This window comes from Sciurus carolinensis, chromosome 3 (assembly GCF_902686445.1).
Source record: "Sciurus carolinensis chromosome 3, mSciCar1.2, whole genome shotgun sequence".
Classification (NCBI taxonomy): domain Eukaryota; kingdom Metazoa; phylum Chordata; class Mammalia; order Rodentia; family Sciuridae; genus Sciurus; species Sciurus carolinensis.
This window is the reverse complement of record NC_062215.1, coordinates 78,784,487-78,801,513: the sequence shown is the minus strand read 5'-3', so window position 1 is coordinate 78,801,513 and position 17,027 is coordinate 78,784,487. Positions and strand designations below refer to the sequence as shown.

Here is a 17,027-nt window from a genome sequence, read left to right as displayed (position 1 = left end):
TAAATAAAATATTTTAAAAAAGGGCTGAGGATATGGCTCAGTGGTTAAGTACCCCTGAGTTCAATCCCCAGTACCAAAAAAAAAAAAAAAAAAAAAAAAAAGACTGGGAATGTAGTTCCATGGTAGAGCACCACTAGGTCAATCCCTAGTACCACCTTGCCCCGATCCCCACCCCCCCAAAAAAAGAAAAAAGATATTTTAAGAATTTTATTGAGAGTAAGGTTTTTATTATATTTTTATGCTTTGTCTAGTTGATAGTTCCCATTCTTAATGAGTTTCCAAATTAAAATTAAAAAGTTCCATCTTTCCATCAAGGAGCCAAGGTAGAACCTAAAAGCTAGAGTAAGAATAACCACTACTAAGACTAGGAAGAATGTTCTGGAAGACATTGAGAATTCTATCACTTTGGGAATGAGTATATATGTAAAATAAATTTATGACAAGGTATCTCTAAGACCAATGGAATAGTGTTCATTTTTTTTTATTAAATATTAGGTGTCCAAATTAGGTTAAAATACCAGTTAGTCCATGACACACTGTCCTTTGAGGTTTCTGGGTAAAGCTTGTTTTGCTTTATTCCCCTTTATTTTCCATTCTCCACTTCCATTCCTTTTTTCCCTGAGGAACCCATTGTACTGTCTTTGACATATGTCTTTCCAGCTATTTATTTAGGTAAACAGTCATTTATATCTCCTTTAAGAATTATGGGGGAGTTTGGGGATATATGCCCACAAGTAGGATTACTGAGATGTAGGCTTAAATGAACATTAAATAATCACTGATTGCTCTCCAGAATTACTTTAACAGTTAACATTGCCACCAGCAGTATTCACATGTTACCCTTTCACTCACATTCTCCCTTCAGCTGCATTTTATCTAATGTCTTCCAACAGAATAAGTTTTTCTCATTGTTTGAATTTGCATAAGTTAAATTTAATACCTCCTTCAGTTTTTTAATGTCGATTTGTTTTCTCTGAATCACCACTTCACCTTTTGCCCATTTTCTATTAGTTTTCCTTTCTTATTTGCTTATTTCAAGAGTTCTTTGCATAATCTAGATATCAATTCCATGGCAGTCTTAGAGATTAAAAAATATTTTCTTCTAATCTGTGTAATAACACTTGAGAAATTTTATTTTTTTATTAAAATATTTTTTTATTTTTACAGACATTTTGATTCATTGTACACAAATGGGGTACAACTTTTCATTTCTGTGGTTGTACACAATGTATATTCACGCCATTCATGTAATCATACATACATATTGGGTAATATGTATGTATGATTACATGAATGGCGTGAATATACATATTGGTTTCATTCTACTGTTTTTCCATTCCTACCCCCTCCCACCCTTTTTTCCTCTACACCATCCAAAGTTCCTTCATTCTTCTCTTCCCCCCGCCACCCCCCATCGTTATATATCGTCGTGCACTTATCAGAGAAAACATTCAGCCTTTGGTTTTTTGGACTTGGCCTATTTCACTTAGCATGATATTTTCCGACTTCATCCATTTACCAGCAAATGCCATAATTTTACTATTCTTTATGGCTGAGTAATATTCCATTGTGTATATATGTCAAAGTTTCTTTATCCATTCATCAATTGAAGTGCATTTGGGTGGTTCCACAATCTAGCTATTGAGAATTGAGCTGCTATGAACATTGATGTGGTTGCATCAGTGTAGTATGCTGATTTTAAGTCCTTTGGGTATAAACCAAGCAGTGAGATAACTGGGTCAAATGGTGAGTCCATTCCAAGCTTTCTGAGGAATCTCCACACTGCTTTCCAGAGTGGCTGCACCAATTTGCAACTGCACCAGCAATGTATGAGTGTGCCTTTTTCCCCACATCCACGCCAACACTTATTATTGCATGTGTTCTTGATAATAGCCATTCTACTTGGAGTTCGATGAAATCTTAAGGTGGTTTTAATTTGCATTTCTCTAATTACCAGGGATGCTGAGCACTTTTTCATATATTTGTTGATCACCCGTATATCTTCTTCTGTGAAGTGTCTGCCTAGTTCCTTAGCCAATTTATTGATTGGGTTCTTTGTATTTTGGGTTCTTTATAAACTTTGGAGATGAGTGCTCTGTCTGAAGTGTGTGTGGAAAAGATTTTCTCCCACTCTGTAGGCTCTCTTTTCACATTATTGTTTCCTATGCTGAGAAAAAACTTTTTAGTTTGAATCTATCCCATTTATTGATTCTTGTTTTTATTTCTTGTGCTATGGGGGTCTTGTTAAGGAAGTCTGGTCCTAAGCCAACGTGGTGGAGATTTGGGCCTACTTTTTCTTACATTTGGTGAAGGGTCTCAGGTCTAATTCCTAGATCCTCGATCCATTTTGAGTTGAGTTTTGTACAGGGTGAAAGATAGGGGTTTAGTTTCATTTTACTGCATATGGATTTCCAGTTTTCCCAGCACCATTTGTTGAACAGGGTATCTTTTCTTCATTGTAAGTTTTTGGTACCCTTGTCTAGTATGAGGTTACTGTACTTATGTGGGTATGTCTCCTTGTCTTCTATCCTGTACCATTGATTTACCTGTCTATTTTGGTGCTACTACCATGCTGTTTTTGTTACTATTGCCCTGTAGTAGAGTTTAAGGTCTGGTGTAGTGATATCTCCTGCATCACTCTTCCTGCCCAGGATTGCTTTGGCTCTTCTGGGTCTTTTGTACTTCCAGATGAATTTCATGATTGCTTTTTCTATGAGAAATGTCATAGGGATTTTAATTGGAATTGTGTTAAATCTGTATAGTGCCTTTGGAAGTATGGCAATTTTGATAATATTAATTCTGCCTATCCAAGCACATGGGAGATCTTTTCACTTTATCACACTGAATAGGTCTTCCAAACAAAATCCAACCAAAGAAACCATAGAACTCAATAACACAGTCAGTAACCTAGACTTAACCGACATATATAGAATATTCCATCCATCAACAAGCGAATACACTTTCTTCTCAACAGCACATGGAACCTTCTCAAAAATAGACCATATGTTATGCCACAAAGCAACCCTTAGGAAATGCAAAAAAATAGGTCCTGCCTTGTGTTCTATCAGATCATAATGTTATGAAATTAGAAATCAGTGACAAAATAAAAAACAAATTATTCCAACACCTGGAGACTAAATAATATGCTATTGAATGAAGCATAAATAACAGAAAACATCAGGATGGAGATAAAAAAATTCTTAGAGGTCAATGAAAATGATGATACAACACATGAAAATCTCTGGGACACTAAGAAAGCAGTACTAAGAGGAAAATTCATTGTGTTGTGGTCTATTTGATTCCTGAAATTGAGAAGGATTTGTTTGATGTACATGGATGCACCATTGTTTCTGGCATACATATTTACGATCATTGTCTTCCTGATTTATGGTTCCCTTAAGCAGAGTGAAATGTCCTTCTTTATCCCTTCTGACTAACTTTGGCTTGAAGTTTACTTTATCTGATATAAGGATGGAAACCCATGCTTTTTTACTGAGTCCATGTGTGTGGTATGTTTTTTCCCATCCTTTCACCTTTAGTCTGTGGATGTCTTTTTCTATGAGATGAGTCTCTTGAAGGCAGCATATTGTTGGGTCTTTCTTTTTAATCCATTCTGCCAGTCTGTGTCTTTTGATTGATGAGTTTAGGCCATTAATGTTCAGGGTTATTTTTGAGATATGATTTGTATTCCGAGTAATTTTGGCTTAATTTTGGTTTTTAACTTGACTTGGTTTCTCCTTTGAATGGATTTTCCTTTAAGGTATTCCTCCCATTGCTGATCTACATTGTTGTTTTTCATTTCCTCCTCATGGAATATTTTGTTGAGAACAATCTGTAGTGCAGGCTTTCTATTTGTACATTCTTTTATCTTTTGTTTATCATGGAAGGATTTTGTTTCATCTTCAAATCTGAAGGTTAGTTTTGCTGGGTATAGGATTCTTGGTTGGCAACCATGTTCTTTCAGAGCTTGAAATATGTTGTTCCAGGCCCGTCTAGCTTTTAGAGTCTGGGCTGAGAAATCTGCTGATATTTGTATTGGTTTCCCCTGTATGTAATCTGATGCTTTTCTCTCACAGCCTTCAAAATTCTATTTTTATTTTGTATGTTAGGCATTTTCATTATAATGTGCCTTGTTGTGGATCTGTTGTGATTTTGTGCATTTGGTGTCCTGTAAGCCTCTTGTATTTGATTTTCCATTTCATTCTTCAGGCTTGGGAAATTTTCTGGTATTATTTCATTGAATAGGTTGTTCATTCCTTTGGTTTGTATTTCTGTGCCTTCCTCAATCCCAATAATTCTTAAATTTGGTCTTGTCATCATGTCCCTTAGTTCTTGGAGATTCTGTTCATGATTTCTTACCATCTTCTCTGTTTGGGCAACTTTATTTTCAAGATTATATATTTTGTCTTCATTGTCTGAGGTTCTGTCTTCCAAGTGGTCTAATCTGTTGGTGATGCTTTCCATTGAGTTTTTTATTTGGTTTATTGTTTCCTTCATTTCAAGGATTTCTGTTTGTTGTTTTGTTTTTGTTTTTGTTTTTTTTGAGAATCTCTATCTCTTTGTTGAAATGATCTTTTGCTTCCTGCAGTTGCTCTTTCAACTGCTTATTGGTATGATCATTCATTGCCTGCATTTGCTCTCTTATCTCATCCTTTGCTTCACAGATCATCTTTATCATGTATAATCTGAAGTCCTTTTCTGACATTTCTTCAACCATACTGTCACTGGATTCTATTAATATAGAATCTAGATTTGTTTGGATCATTTTCTTCCCTTGTTTTTTCATGTTGTTCATGTATCTTCCCCTCTAGCAGTGCAGATCTGGGGTATTGCAGTTTCCCCCCTTAGACTTATAGTGACCCTATAGATTTCTAAAACCTTTTCTTTAAAGGGGAGATGGATATTAGCAGTGCCCGGTTCAGACAGTATGCAACCCTAGGCCAAATAGCCCCTATGAGGACATTAACAATATTGTCATAATAAACAGATTCAGTTCAATTAATATCTTTAGTATACCAAATAGATTTGCATTGAGGTCTGCAGTTTCTAATGGAGGACAGAGGATGCAGAGGGGTGTAGGATGTAACTGTTAATGGGATAAGAAAAGAATATATAGAAGTTCTAGATAATAGAGTGAGAGTGTAATCAAAAGAAGTTGGTTGTTAGCATGTGAAAAGGGAGAAAGAGACTCTAGGGAGAGAAATTTTATCACAGTATCATTTGTGATGGTTCCTAAGGAGATTGAGCCAACCTATATCTTATCACTCAGGAAATGAATAAGTAAAAAAGATTTATACTCATCTTTGAACAGAAACCTTTTTCCTTCCTCAATTGCCATTTCATCCTTGAAGTTACAGAGCTATATTTTATTTTAATCATAATTTTCTTTCATCTTTCAGTTTTTAAACCCATTTGGACAGTTTGAAGGGGTTTTTTTGGGGGGAGAGCTGAGGGACAGAGTGATACAGGATGACTCAACTTTGTATATATTCATATAAAGAACCAGTTTTCCCAATATTACCTACTAAATAATTCATCCTTTCCCAACTGTGATGTGACCTCTATAATATACTGTTCCATTGGGCCTTCTGTTTTTCTGCTCTAGAGCTATAGTACTTTTGTTATACTGACTATATAATATTTCTTAATATCTGATATATCCTTACTTACAAGTTTTGGAATCAGCTTATAATTTCCCCAGAATCCTACTGGCACTTGGATAGAATTTATGTTTCTGCAGATAAGTGAATTTTTTTTTAATGTGAATTTTTCCTTTTCATGAAAATATTTGTATGTTTCTTATTTTCTCATCTTCATATTAGAGTCTCTAAATATTCTCTGTAAGTCTGTATTGTTTGTTAGGTTAAATCTTAAATAATTTGTAGTTTTTTTAGTATTTTGAATGGTATTTAGTTTTCTGCTGTTGAATTTATAAGTTGATTTTGTATCTCATGAACTTACTAAAATCTTTTCTTTAGGTTATCCGATTCTCCTGAAAATTCTAACAATATCTGGGATGTGTTTATTATCTCTGTCTACAGTATTGCTTAATCTGTTTCTCACCTATTGCCGTATCTTTCAGTTGTTGCTTTATATATTTTGAAGATACACTGTGAGATACATATATGATGATGGTAATCATATTTTCTTGAATTCCTTTTAATACTTTAAAGTGTTCTCCCTTGACCTTTTTTTTCCTTTTAATTTTCCTTTTGATCAATATAATTGAAAGCTTTCTTTTAAGTTTGTATTACTTGGTGCATAATTTTCTATCCTTTTATTTTTAATCTTTCTGTATCTACTGGTTTTAGATGGACCTTTGCAAACAGTATTTTGCTGGGTCTCTTTTGACAGCTTGTACTATTAAATGAACTGAAAGTAGTACTGGCATTCTTGAGTCATAAATTTTTAGATTAAGGAGAGTCTCACGAGGTATATATTTTAGTCAGCTTTGCGTTGCTGTGATCAAAAGACCCTACAAGAACAATTTACAGCAGGAAGAGTTTATTTTGGCTCACAGTTTCAGAGGTTCAATCCGTGATAGGCCAACTCCATGGCACTGGGCCTGAGGGCATGGCACAGGAAAGCAGCTCAGAACATGGCAACCAGGAAGCACGGGGGGCGGGGGGCGAGAACACAAGCATGAGCAAGAGAGAGCTCTGCTTACCCAGTGGTATACTTCTTCCAGCCATACCCTACCTGCCTAGAGTTAGCACTCAGTTAATCCATATTAGTGGATCAATCCACTGATTACAGTTCATAATCAAATAATCATCTCTGAACATTCTTGCATTGATTCACATATAAACTTTTAAGGGAAACCTCATATCTAACCCATAATAGTATGGGATCTGTTACAGAAGAGATTCTGTGAAAGTACATGTCATCTTAAGGGACTCATTAAGAATTGTACTCCCTATAGTACCTTTCATAATATGAAAAAGTATTATAATTATGATAAATCTTATCTTTCCTAAAAGTAAATACATATATAAAATTTGTTTTAGGTGTCTTCAATATCCATGATTACACCCCGGTGGATTGTTCCAGTAAGTTCATGATATTTGTGATTTTTCTTCTGGTCACCTTTTTAAGGCAAGGCCTAAATGATCACTAGGTTCTTGTGTTTCCTTACAAACATTGGGGTCATCATCAAAGTCCGAGGTGGAGGATAATTTTTAAAAAGCAAAGCAACCATGAACATCAAAATCTTCCTCCTACCATAGTCATTAGTGAAGCTGATAATGCAGTTGAAGTACTGACCCAGTAAGTGTTACCTGAGTGTTCAGATGTGTTGTGTATCTCCCACAGCAGAGTGGTGCCATTTCTAATGGACTTGGAAGATGTGGAACATCTTTGGCAGGGAAGGAAGGACATGGTAATAAAGATGAAATCTCGTTGATCTCTCCTCCAGCACCATTCTTAGTAGATGCTGTGACCAGGTAAGGAAATTATTTCTCAGCTGCAGGTTTTAGGTATCTTTTTTTTTTGGGGGGGGGGGGGGACAGATAATAAAGTTAGTTATATTTAAAATAACAAATGTCAGTTTTCCTTCCTCTTCCCCCTTCTCATTTTCTTTCTCTTCCTCTTCTACTCTTCTTCATCTTCACCTCTTCCCCTCTCCTTGTTTTGTTTTGTTTTGTTCTCTTAGCATAGGGGATAGAACTAGAGCCTTGGGCATGCTAGACAAGTGCTTCACTGTTGAACTCTACATTCCCAGCTCTTTAGAAACTGTTTTTGAGACAGGGTCCCACCAAATTGCCCCATGCTGGTCTCAGACCTGTGTTTCTCCACATTAGCTTCCCAAGTAGCTGAGAACATAGGCTAGTGCCTCTGGACTCATCCTTCAGTTCTTCTTTAGTTGAACAAAAAGAATTGGACAGATCTTTTCTGTTTATCATAATGGGGTTTTTTTCTTGCTACTAGTAGTTTTTTTTTTTTAATTAAGGTTTCTTTGTAAAGTCTTTGCTAGATAAGATAATAACAGTTTTATCTTTAAATTTTTATATTTGTTTTAAATTTATATCTTTTCCTTTCGTTCTTTAATATTATGCTTGTGCCTACTGTACTAGTGATGACTGGCAATGTCCCATCAGTATAGGTGAAGAGGTACATTATGAGGTAGGAAATTCCCAAAGTAAGGGCTCCAAGGTAGCTTTTACTATTGTAAGGTTGTTTCAACATTTTGCTTGCTACAAACTGGACTGAAAAGAACTCTTCCACTTTTGATCACTAGGTCCATAACTGTTCCTGTTTTTCAAAAGATTTATGATTATCTTTACTCTTATTCTTTTTCTTAGTTGGTGCCATTTCCCATGTCCTCCTGGTGTTGTGAATGGGATCAATTGAAGTAGATGCTTTCCTAATTAGAAAGAGGGGGAATTATTAGAGATGATTAATTTGAAAGAATTCATAGATTGACTTTAAAATTATTCCCTTATCTCCATAGTGTTTTCAGTTATACCATTATTAACTCAGCAAATACTTGAATGTCTGTGCTGTCCCTGACATTATTTGTTTCTGGCACTGAAGATAGCAGTGAGTAAGTCAGATCTGAAACCTGCCTTAGGGAATAGTCAAATTGCACTTTATACAGATTTAATGGATTATTTTTCTAATCATTTGTAGCCCAGCAATTGCCTCTGTAAAAGTAGAGATTACAGGCAGAGGGACCAGGTGGTAATGCATTGCAGTTAAATTTACATAATTATTGTGCGTTTTTAAGGATGTCCAATTAAAAATTACAAATGAAAGAAGAACCTATCTCTGTTGCTTCCCAAAATCCATTCCAAGTAATCATAAAGGATTTAAAGAGATAAAAAATGACAGGTAAATCAGTGGAGTCTAGAACAACCCCCACCACACACACATGTGGATTACCCAGAAATGTATGAGTACAATGATGGTGCAGAATTGTGAGGAAAGAATAGTAAATAGTAAATAGTAAATCAGCTGGGCACTTTAGTTACCCTTGTGGGAAAAATTAATCTTGACTGAACCTCATACCATCTACAAAAAATTAATTCTGGTGGATTGCAGTAGAAAACATCAGATAAAGCAAGTGAATATCCTTGTAACCTTGGAATAGGCAAATATTTTTAAAAATAGCTCACAAATAAATTTAATCATACAGGAAAAAAGTAGTAACTTGAATTATATCAAGAAATTCCAATTCATCAAAAGATATAATTCAAGAGTGAGAAAGGGAAAACTGCTGAGTGGAACTGTCTCTTTTTCGAACTCTTTCTCTCCCCTGCTCCCCTACTCCTCTGATTCTGCGTATCATGAAGGACTTGTATCCAGAATATATAAAGAACTCCTCCAAAATCAGGTAAAGATAGCTCAGTAGAAAAATGGGCAGTATGGCTGAGTAGGCAATTTATAAGAGAATATCTAAATGGCCAATAAGCATACAAGATGATGTGCAACTTGATTAGTCTTTGGAGAATGCAAATTCAAACCATCATATCTCATCACTACGTACCACTCAGATGGCTAAAATGAAAAAGACAATAGTACCAAGTGTTGATGAAGATATGGGTCAGCTGGAACTCTGTAATTTGGAATAACCACATTGGAAATAGCTTTGATAACATCTACCAAAGCAGAACATGCCTGATGATTTAGTGATGGTATTCTAATATACATAACCAATGGAAATAATGAATACATGTCCATCAAAAAACATGTACAAAATGTTTATAGAAGCCGTATTCTTGGGGCTGGGTTGTATCTCAGAGGTTGAGTGCTTGCCTAGCACGTGTGAGGCACTGGGTTCAATTTTCAGCACCACATATAAATAAACGAATGAAATAAAGGTCCATCAACAACTAAAAAAGAAAATCAAAAAATAATTTTTAAAAAACCATATTCTTTATAGTCCAAACTGAAAAATTTCCACATGCTCATTAGCAGTCAACTAAGTATTAAATAAAAAGCAGTGAGAATTAATGGAGAACAACTTCAATTAGTAATATAAATGGATCACATATGCCTAATTTTATTAGTTATCTATATATGTGTAACAGATTACCACAGTCTAAGCAGCTTAAAACAGCACACACTTATAATCTTAGTTTCTGTGAGTCAGGAATCTGAACATAGTTGGGTTAGTTCCTCTGCTTCAAGGTCTGTCATAACCTCCTGTCAGGATTGGCCAGGACCAGATTCTCCCATGAAGTCTTATTCAGAGAAGGGTTTCCAGTCATGACTGTTGGCAGGATTCAGGTCCTGTAGAGGTATTAGATTGAGAGCCTAGTTAATTCTTGGTCGGAGGCTACCCTTTGTCCTTGCCATGTGGTTCTCTGCAACTTAATTACCTCTTTCAGGTATCAAGCACACAAACTGAGAAGGCAGTAGAAGTGGCAAAATGGAAGTCACAGTCTTTTATAGTTACAGAAATGACATTATTTTTTACCTTTGCTATATTCTGTTGGTTAAAGCAAGTCCCAGATCTTGCCCACACTCAAGGGGAAGAGATTATGTAAGAGTGTGAACACTAGGAGGTGGGGATAATTGGGGGTCATCTTAGAGTTTCCCCATCAAAATAAGAGTAAGCAAAATGGAATTCCAGAAGAAACAAAGCTCAATAATGGTTACCCTTATAGGTAGTTTGCAGCTGGAGTCAGCCCTAAATAAACTTTTGTAATGTTACTGATGTTTTATTTAATATTCTGGAGGCTGATTACAAAGGTACTGTTCAGTTTGCAAAAAGTCATCAAGCTGTAAATTTATGATTTGTGCACTTTGTGTTATAATCAGTATTTTTAAAATAATGACTGGGTCCCATTTCCAGAGATCCAGATTTAATATAAAACAGGCTAGTTGATGATGGAGAACCTGGAAAGACTTAGGAATTGAAGTTACCAGATATTTATGAAGATAGGGGTAAAGTAGGACTGAGATTTGGTTGAAAGTATTTATATGCCCATTTAGACCATCCACCATTCCCCCATCCCTGTTTATGCTGTACAATGCTGAGGTTTTTCCTCTTATTGAGGCATGCCAGAGAGGCTCTGGATTTGGGAGTTTGCATTGTAAGGTTCCAAGCTGAAAACAGAGAGGTTCACTCAAAGTGCACACACTGAAGGGTGAGATTTCCAACCTACCTTCTTTTCTCAGCTTCTTTTTTTTTTTTTTTTTTTTTTGGGGGTGCTGGGGATCGAACCCAGGGCCTTGTGCTTACAAGGCAAGCACTCTTCCGACTGAGCTATCTCCCCAGCCCCTTTTCTCAGCTTCTTGAATACTCTTGGCCAAATATGGATGTTTCAGGTGAAAAAGTAAAATGTTATTCTCTGAAGAAACCAATGAACCAAAGAGGAAAGGCCTACAGATAGTAATATTTGTGTATCCCTTGGTGAAATTGCCAGAAGTATTCCCAGAAGTGCATTAATTGATGAGTATTTCATTGCTTCCCTTTGAAATAGGAAGTAAGGTGGAGATTATCAGATGTGTGAGGAAAGAGCAAATGAAGTAAACTGAAAAATTAACAAGGAAATAAAGGCAATGTGAAGAAAACTTCACTAATTTATAGTATCTAAATTTAGAGAAAAGATACTTTGCATCCATGCAATAATAATAGGAAACTTTAGAAAAAGAAAACAAAACTTGTATTGGAAAATAGTAAAAACTAAAAATGTTAGAAAATATTAAAAATGAAATCCAAAGAGTATGTGGAAGATAAGATTGAGGGAATTTTCCAAAAATAAGGGAAAAAAATAAAGAAAACTGGGAAAGAAAAGATAAGAACATTGAAGGACTGTTTAGGCAGTCCAGAGTCAGTTGGACACACACTGACATCAGAGTTCCCAGAACAGGACTCAAGCTTCTAGATTAAAGGGACCTACTGAGTACCCAGCATACAAGATGAAAGTAGACTACACTGAGGAACATCAAGAAACTTCAGATCAAACTTAGGAGAGGATCATAAGGCTCTACTGAGGGGAAAACAAAAGTACATACAAAGGATTGGTAATGGCAGCAGATGTTTCTGAAAGCTACAGGATGATCAGGTAATACCTTCAGATTTTGGAGGGAAATTTTTTTTCGCCAGAGTTTTATATCCAGAAAAACTTACGAGTGTTAGATAAGAGATGTTTGTAGGCAGTAGTTTCTCAGTACACACTTTCCAAGCAGCCTTCCTCAAGCTACCGGAAGATGTGTTCCATCAAAAAAAGAGGAAGACACAGGACCCAGGAAACAGGTGCAGAGATTTACCTGGAGAAAGGTGGAAGAAATCCCAAGACAGCAGCTGCCCAGCAGGTCTAGAAAGGAATCTTTTCCAAATTCAAAATATACCCAGTTTTTTTCTCCTTTTGTGACCTGTTTGAATGTACTGAGATCCACAGTTGTGCCTAAGAAGCAGGGGTAGATATACATATAAAAGATTGAATATATATATGGTTACCACAGCAACAGTAAATGACTCAGTTATTCAATCCAGAGAAAATTAAAATTCCACAAAAGACATATAGTACACTGATACCTAATTATGAAAATATTTTCAAACTTACAGCAAATACTGAATGTTAACATAATAATAAAATTGGTCAGATAGCTATGTTGAAAGTTAATGCAGGATTATGGGGATGGTAAAGTATAGAAAATTAAGCTTCATGGGACTGGGGTTATGGCTTAGTGGTGGAACACTTACTTGCCTAGTATGTGTGAGACACTGGGTTCGATTCTCAGAACTGCATATAAATGAATGAAAATGAAGGTCCATCAACAACTAAAAAATATAAAAAAATTTTTAAGCTTCATAGTTTATAGTAGGAAGTCATTGTATAAACACATCACTCAGAACAGTTAGAACTTCACTGGTAGTGAGGCAGAATTTCTGGAGGAAGGCCTGTTAAAACTCTACTGAACCCCGCCCTCAGAATTTGATTCATTATGTCTAGGATGGGGCCCAAGAATTTGCATTTATAACAGATTTCAGGGACCACTCTTTGAGAACGAGGGATACAGAAAAGTAAAGGAAAATACCAGAAAAGAAAGTTGCAAATATTCATCTCTGTGTAGTAGGAATGGAGAGTGGTGGTGTGGGTGACTGCTGCTTTCATTTATAAATCTTGTTAGTGCTTTTTCCATTTTACATTTTTTTAAATTAAGCTCTTATGAAACCAAATTGATGTCAGTACATCCTTGTATCTAAGCTCAGTTCACCCACAGCAGAGACATGGACCTCATGCAAGCCCTTTAATGTTTCTCAGAGCTCTGACGAATAGATGACAGGTGAGGGGACCTGGTTATAATCACCTGGGACCATGTTTTTTAAAATATACACACACACAGGGCAGCCCACTTGTCTTGATATCTCCTGGGCATGTTGCTATCATGTGCAGCACAGGACTATTCTTGATATTCATGATAATTCTTGACTCATGAAGAAATGACTAAATGTATGTTAGGCATATTTCATTCAAGGAAGTAGGGGAAATTTTGGTATTTTACATTTCAGTTACCTAGAAAATTTCCTTCTGGCTGGGTGTTGTGGCACTCACCTATAACTGCAGTGACTTGAGAGGCTGAGATAGAAGGACTGCAAGTTTTGGACCAACCTCAGCAAGATCCTATATCAAAATAAAGTAAAATAAAAGGACTGAGCACAGTGACCCATGCCTGTAATCCCAGCCGCTCAGGAGGCTGAAGCAGGAGGATCATGAGGTTTTTTTTTTTTTTTTTTTTTTTGCGGTGCTGGGGATCAAACCCAGGGCCTTGTACTTGCAAGGCAAGCACTCTACAAACTGAGCTATCTCCCCAGCCCCGAGTATCATGAGTTTTTAAGCAAGACGCTAAGCAACTCAGTCAGACCCTGTCTCTAAAATACAAAATAGGGCTGGGGATATAGCTTGGTAGTCGAGTGCTCCTGAGTTCCATCCCTGGTACCAAAATAATAATAATAAATAAAAAGGACTGGGGGATGTAGCACAGTGAAGTGCCCCTTGTTCAATCCCCCAATTCCAAAAAAGAAAGAAAAATTAAAATTTCTGTTTGTAGAATATCTCATTGCTATTTTTAGATGTTATTACCTGTTAAGGCTATTATCTGTTCTCAACATCTGTAGTTGGACTGGTAAGGATGTGAGTATTCCCCCATCCCTGCAAATGTTTTCATTGAATAACCAAACTTTCTTCCTTTCAGTTCTTCTTCAACATTGGCAGAAGACACAGTCTTGAAGCAGAAGTGTTTATTGACAACTGAGCTCTAAGGGACTGCTCCTGCCACCACCACCTATAACTGGAATGCCCAGTACACAGCAGTCCGTCCTGGAATCCCATTTCTGCTGGAATGTATTAGATTCAGGAGCCTGTCCTTTACTTGTAGGTAAAAAAGCTTTATCTAGATTAGATTCCATGAAAAAAAAAGCTACATTTTCCGTCCAACTGGAAGTTTATTTACACTGTGTACCCAGATCAGGGTATCTGGTTTTTTATTTTCTATAATTTTATTGGAGTTGCAGATTCCTCAATCAAGAAATTACTTTCCTGCAGTTTCCTTCAAACTCTTGGCTCCACCTAGTGGTTGTAAGTGTTCATGACTTCTTAGCAAGGCTTCCTCTGGAAGTCAACAGCCTTTTGGTTGTTATAATCCATCGCATCTGGGAGAGTGCGTCTTTGTGCTGCATGCCCATTAGAGAAATTGCACTTTACCATATATTACCTGGAAATCGGGAATTTAGGAAATTGATGCAGATATTATTTAGGTAGATTTAGGGCCAGCTCTTTTATAGTTATTACAGTAGTGAAGTTGAGAATACAGAGTTTTTAAATGTCTCCCATACTTTTGGCTTCTTATGGATTGATCATCTACAAATTTACATCAAGGTAAGATAGACTTTTGAGAAGAACTAGAGAGTTCAATAGCCCATCACATTTTTTCCCCAGCCCACCTTCCCACAGGAAGTACTCTCATGAACCACACACTTATCTTACTCTGCAGCCTGAAAGGGAGCAGGTTCCCCGTGATAGACCCTGGGCATTGACCTCAGGCCTCTCCTCTCTCCTGAGTCCTGCAGACTAGGTAGTGAAGGCACAGCTCACCAGTACTCTGCAACATCAGGACCTATTTGGACATGGCCTCCATCTCTTTTTAATAAAACCTGAAAATATTCAGAGCTTTCACACTAAACCAGAAATACCAGGAAAGAACTAGAGAGTGGGACTGGGGGCAAGAGGATTTCTTTTTTTTCTTGAATGCCTGCTGTGTATGAAACTACGCACAGCACACTGAACAAAGTCATGCTGTATTAGGGAGTTTGTGTTAGTTTAAAAGAGTTCTCCCCAAAATTCTACCATCCCTTTTAACCTATACAGAAAAATTTTGGATGTTAAAATAATACATGCTAATCATAGAAAAGCATACAACATTCCCAGTAATTCTAACTTCCAGGAACAACACTCATTTATCTTTAAAACTGTAAACTTAAAGGTAAGCCTTAGTTACCATGGGGAATGAGGATGATACAGAAACCATTCCAGAAAGTCGTCAGTAATCCTTTTTTATCAAGGACTTTATATTAAGCTATACATCCTGGAGTTTGTTTTTTAGTTCTTTGCCATGCAATATATATGTAATTGAGTATTAGTTTGTATTGCTTAGCATAAAAAAATCCAGTTTTATAATCTTTGGAACTCCATGGTCTGGACTATCCTGGTCTCTTATAGCATAATTATGTGCTCAGACACACCAGACATGTCTGACTGGGAAGCCTAGGAGTTCTTTTTTTTTTTTTTTTTTTTAATCTTATAGTTTTCCAGAGAGCTTGTAGAGATTGGAAACCACTTTTGCACAAAACATTCTTGCTGAAGGAGAGAAAAGTTGGCACTTCTTGCAGGCTGCCTCCCCTTAGCTATTTGATTGGTGGTGCTCTTGACATTCTTCAGTTGTAAAACACTTTTTTGCAGCTGTGACACCTTGAACCTGGGCCTTAACCCAGGAAATACTGGACTGGACATCAAATTTTCAGTGTCTTAACAACCCTGTATGTCCTGCTAACGTCAGAGCAGCTCGAAAGGCATTGTGGCTTGGAAGGTCTACCTTGTTTTACATTTTCCAAAATTTAGGAATTAAGTAGTTGAAAATATTCTATAACATTTGTCTTCAGGTACCTGTATGCTTGCCAGTTAGAATATTAATTGGGACTTTCATTTGAATTTTAAACTAAAAGGAAATTTTGCTTTGTCTTGGCATGAAGTGGTAAACATGAAAATACTAGAATTATGAATCAGCTCTGAAGATAAAATACCCATCACATGTTTCCTGTCACATCTGCTGCTAATGCTGTCCCCAGAGCTCATGCTCTTCTGCTCCCTGAGAGCTATGGTGGTTGGAGAGGCAGGGCTGAGGAGGTCTGTGAATGTGGTAGGTAGGGAAAGGGAAGTATCTGTCCCTCTGAGAAGAGAGAAGCACAGGTGAATCATTCGAGGATGCTGGCAGAGAGGCTAACAATCCTGGGTAAGAAGACAACTTGTAACTTTGGGCTGAGGTGGGAGGAAGGCAGCCCAGGGGTACTGAAGGCCTTCCTGGTGATTTGTGTCATGTGCTACTCTGGGATTGGTGGGAACAGTGCTCCCAGTAGATTCTCTGCTGCTTACCCTGGGGGGAGTGGCCAGGAGAGAATCCTCACCATGTTATATCCCTGGAAGGAGAAGGAGCATTGACTTGCTGGTGTAAAATAAGATAACAGGTTGCAGATATTTGCTCTAGACTCAGCCTTAGCACTTGTAAACTAACCTGCAAGAACTTAATTATGAATATTTGTCAGTAGCATCTCTCTCCTATATAGGAGTGACTCATGGTTATTTCATTCCTGCTCTTCAGGAGATACTGCTAAACAGAGTAGGTTCCTTGTGTGTTTAGGATTTTTACATTGTTTTAAGAAAATTTATTTTAAAAAATATTTTGTATCATCTTTTTGTTTTTAGCTTTATTTACTTTTGTACAGTCAGCTGCCCTGTGGACATGTAAGGATGAAAGCCCTGAGTTGTTGCTTGTTCTCTTTATGCTTCTCGGTTCTGGCTAAA

The 17,027-nt window shown here is 36.8% G+C and overlaps 1 protein-coding gene across 8 annotated transcripts in view; it reads left to right on the top strand.

Moving 5' to 3' along the window:
- The window catches only part of Epb41l5 (erythrocyte membrane protein band 4.1 like 5), a 126,431-nt gene extending 110,714 nt beyond the window's left edge, over window positions 1-15,717 (top strand). For 5 of the 8 annotated variants that reach the window (XM_047544361.1, XM_047544358.1, XM_047544360.1 and 2 more), the window contains 3 exons: window positions 7,008-7,049; window positions 7,312-7,442; window positions 14,146-15,717. In XM_047544361.1, the coding sequence (XP_047400317.1) occupies window positions 7,008-7,049; window positions 7,312-7,442; window positions 14,146-14,212 (240 nt within the window). In that variant the 3' untranslated portion in view covers window positions 14,213-15,717. Of the gene's footprint in view, window positions 1-6,082; window positions 6,136-7,007; window positions 7,050-7,311; window positions 7,443-14,145 lie in introns of those variants that run through there. The other 3 variants (XM_047544363.1, XM_047544362.1, XM_047544364.1) reach the window with 2 other exon arrangements.
- Window positions 15,718-17,027: the final 1,310 nt, after the last annotated feature.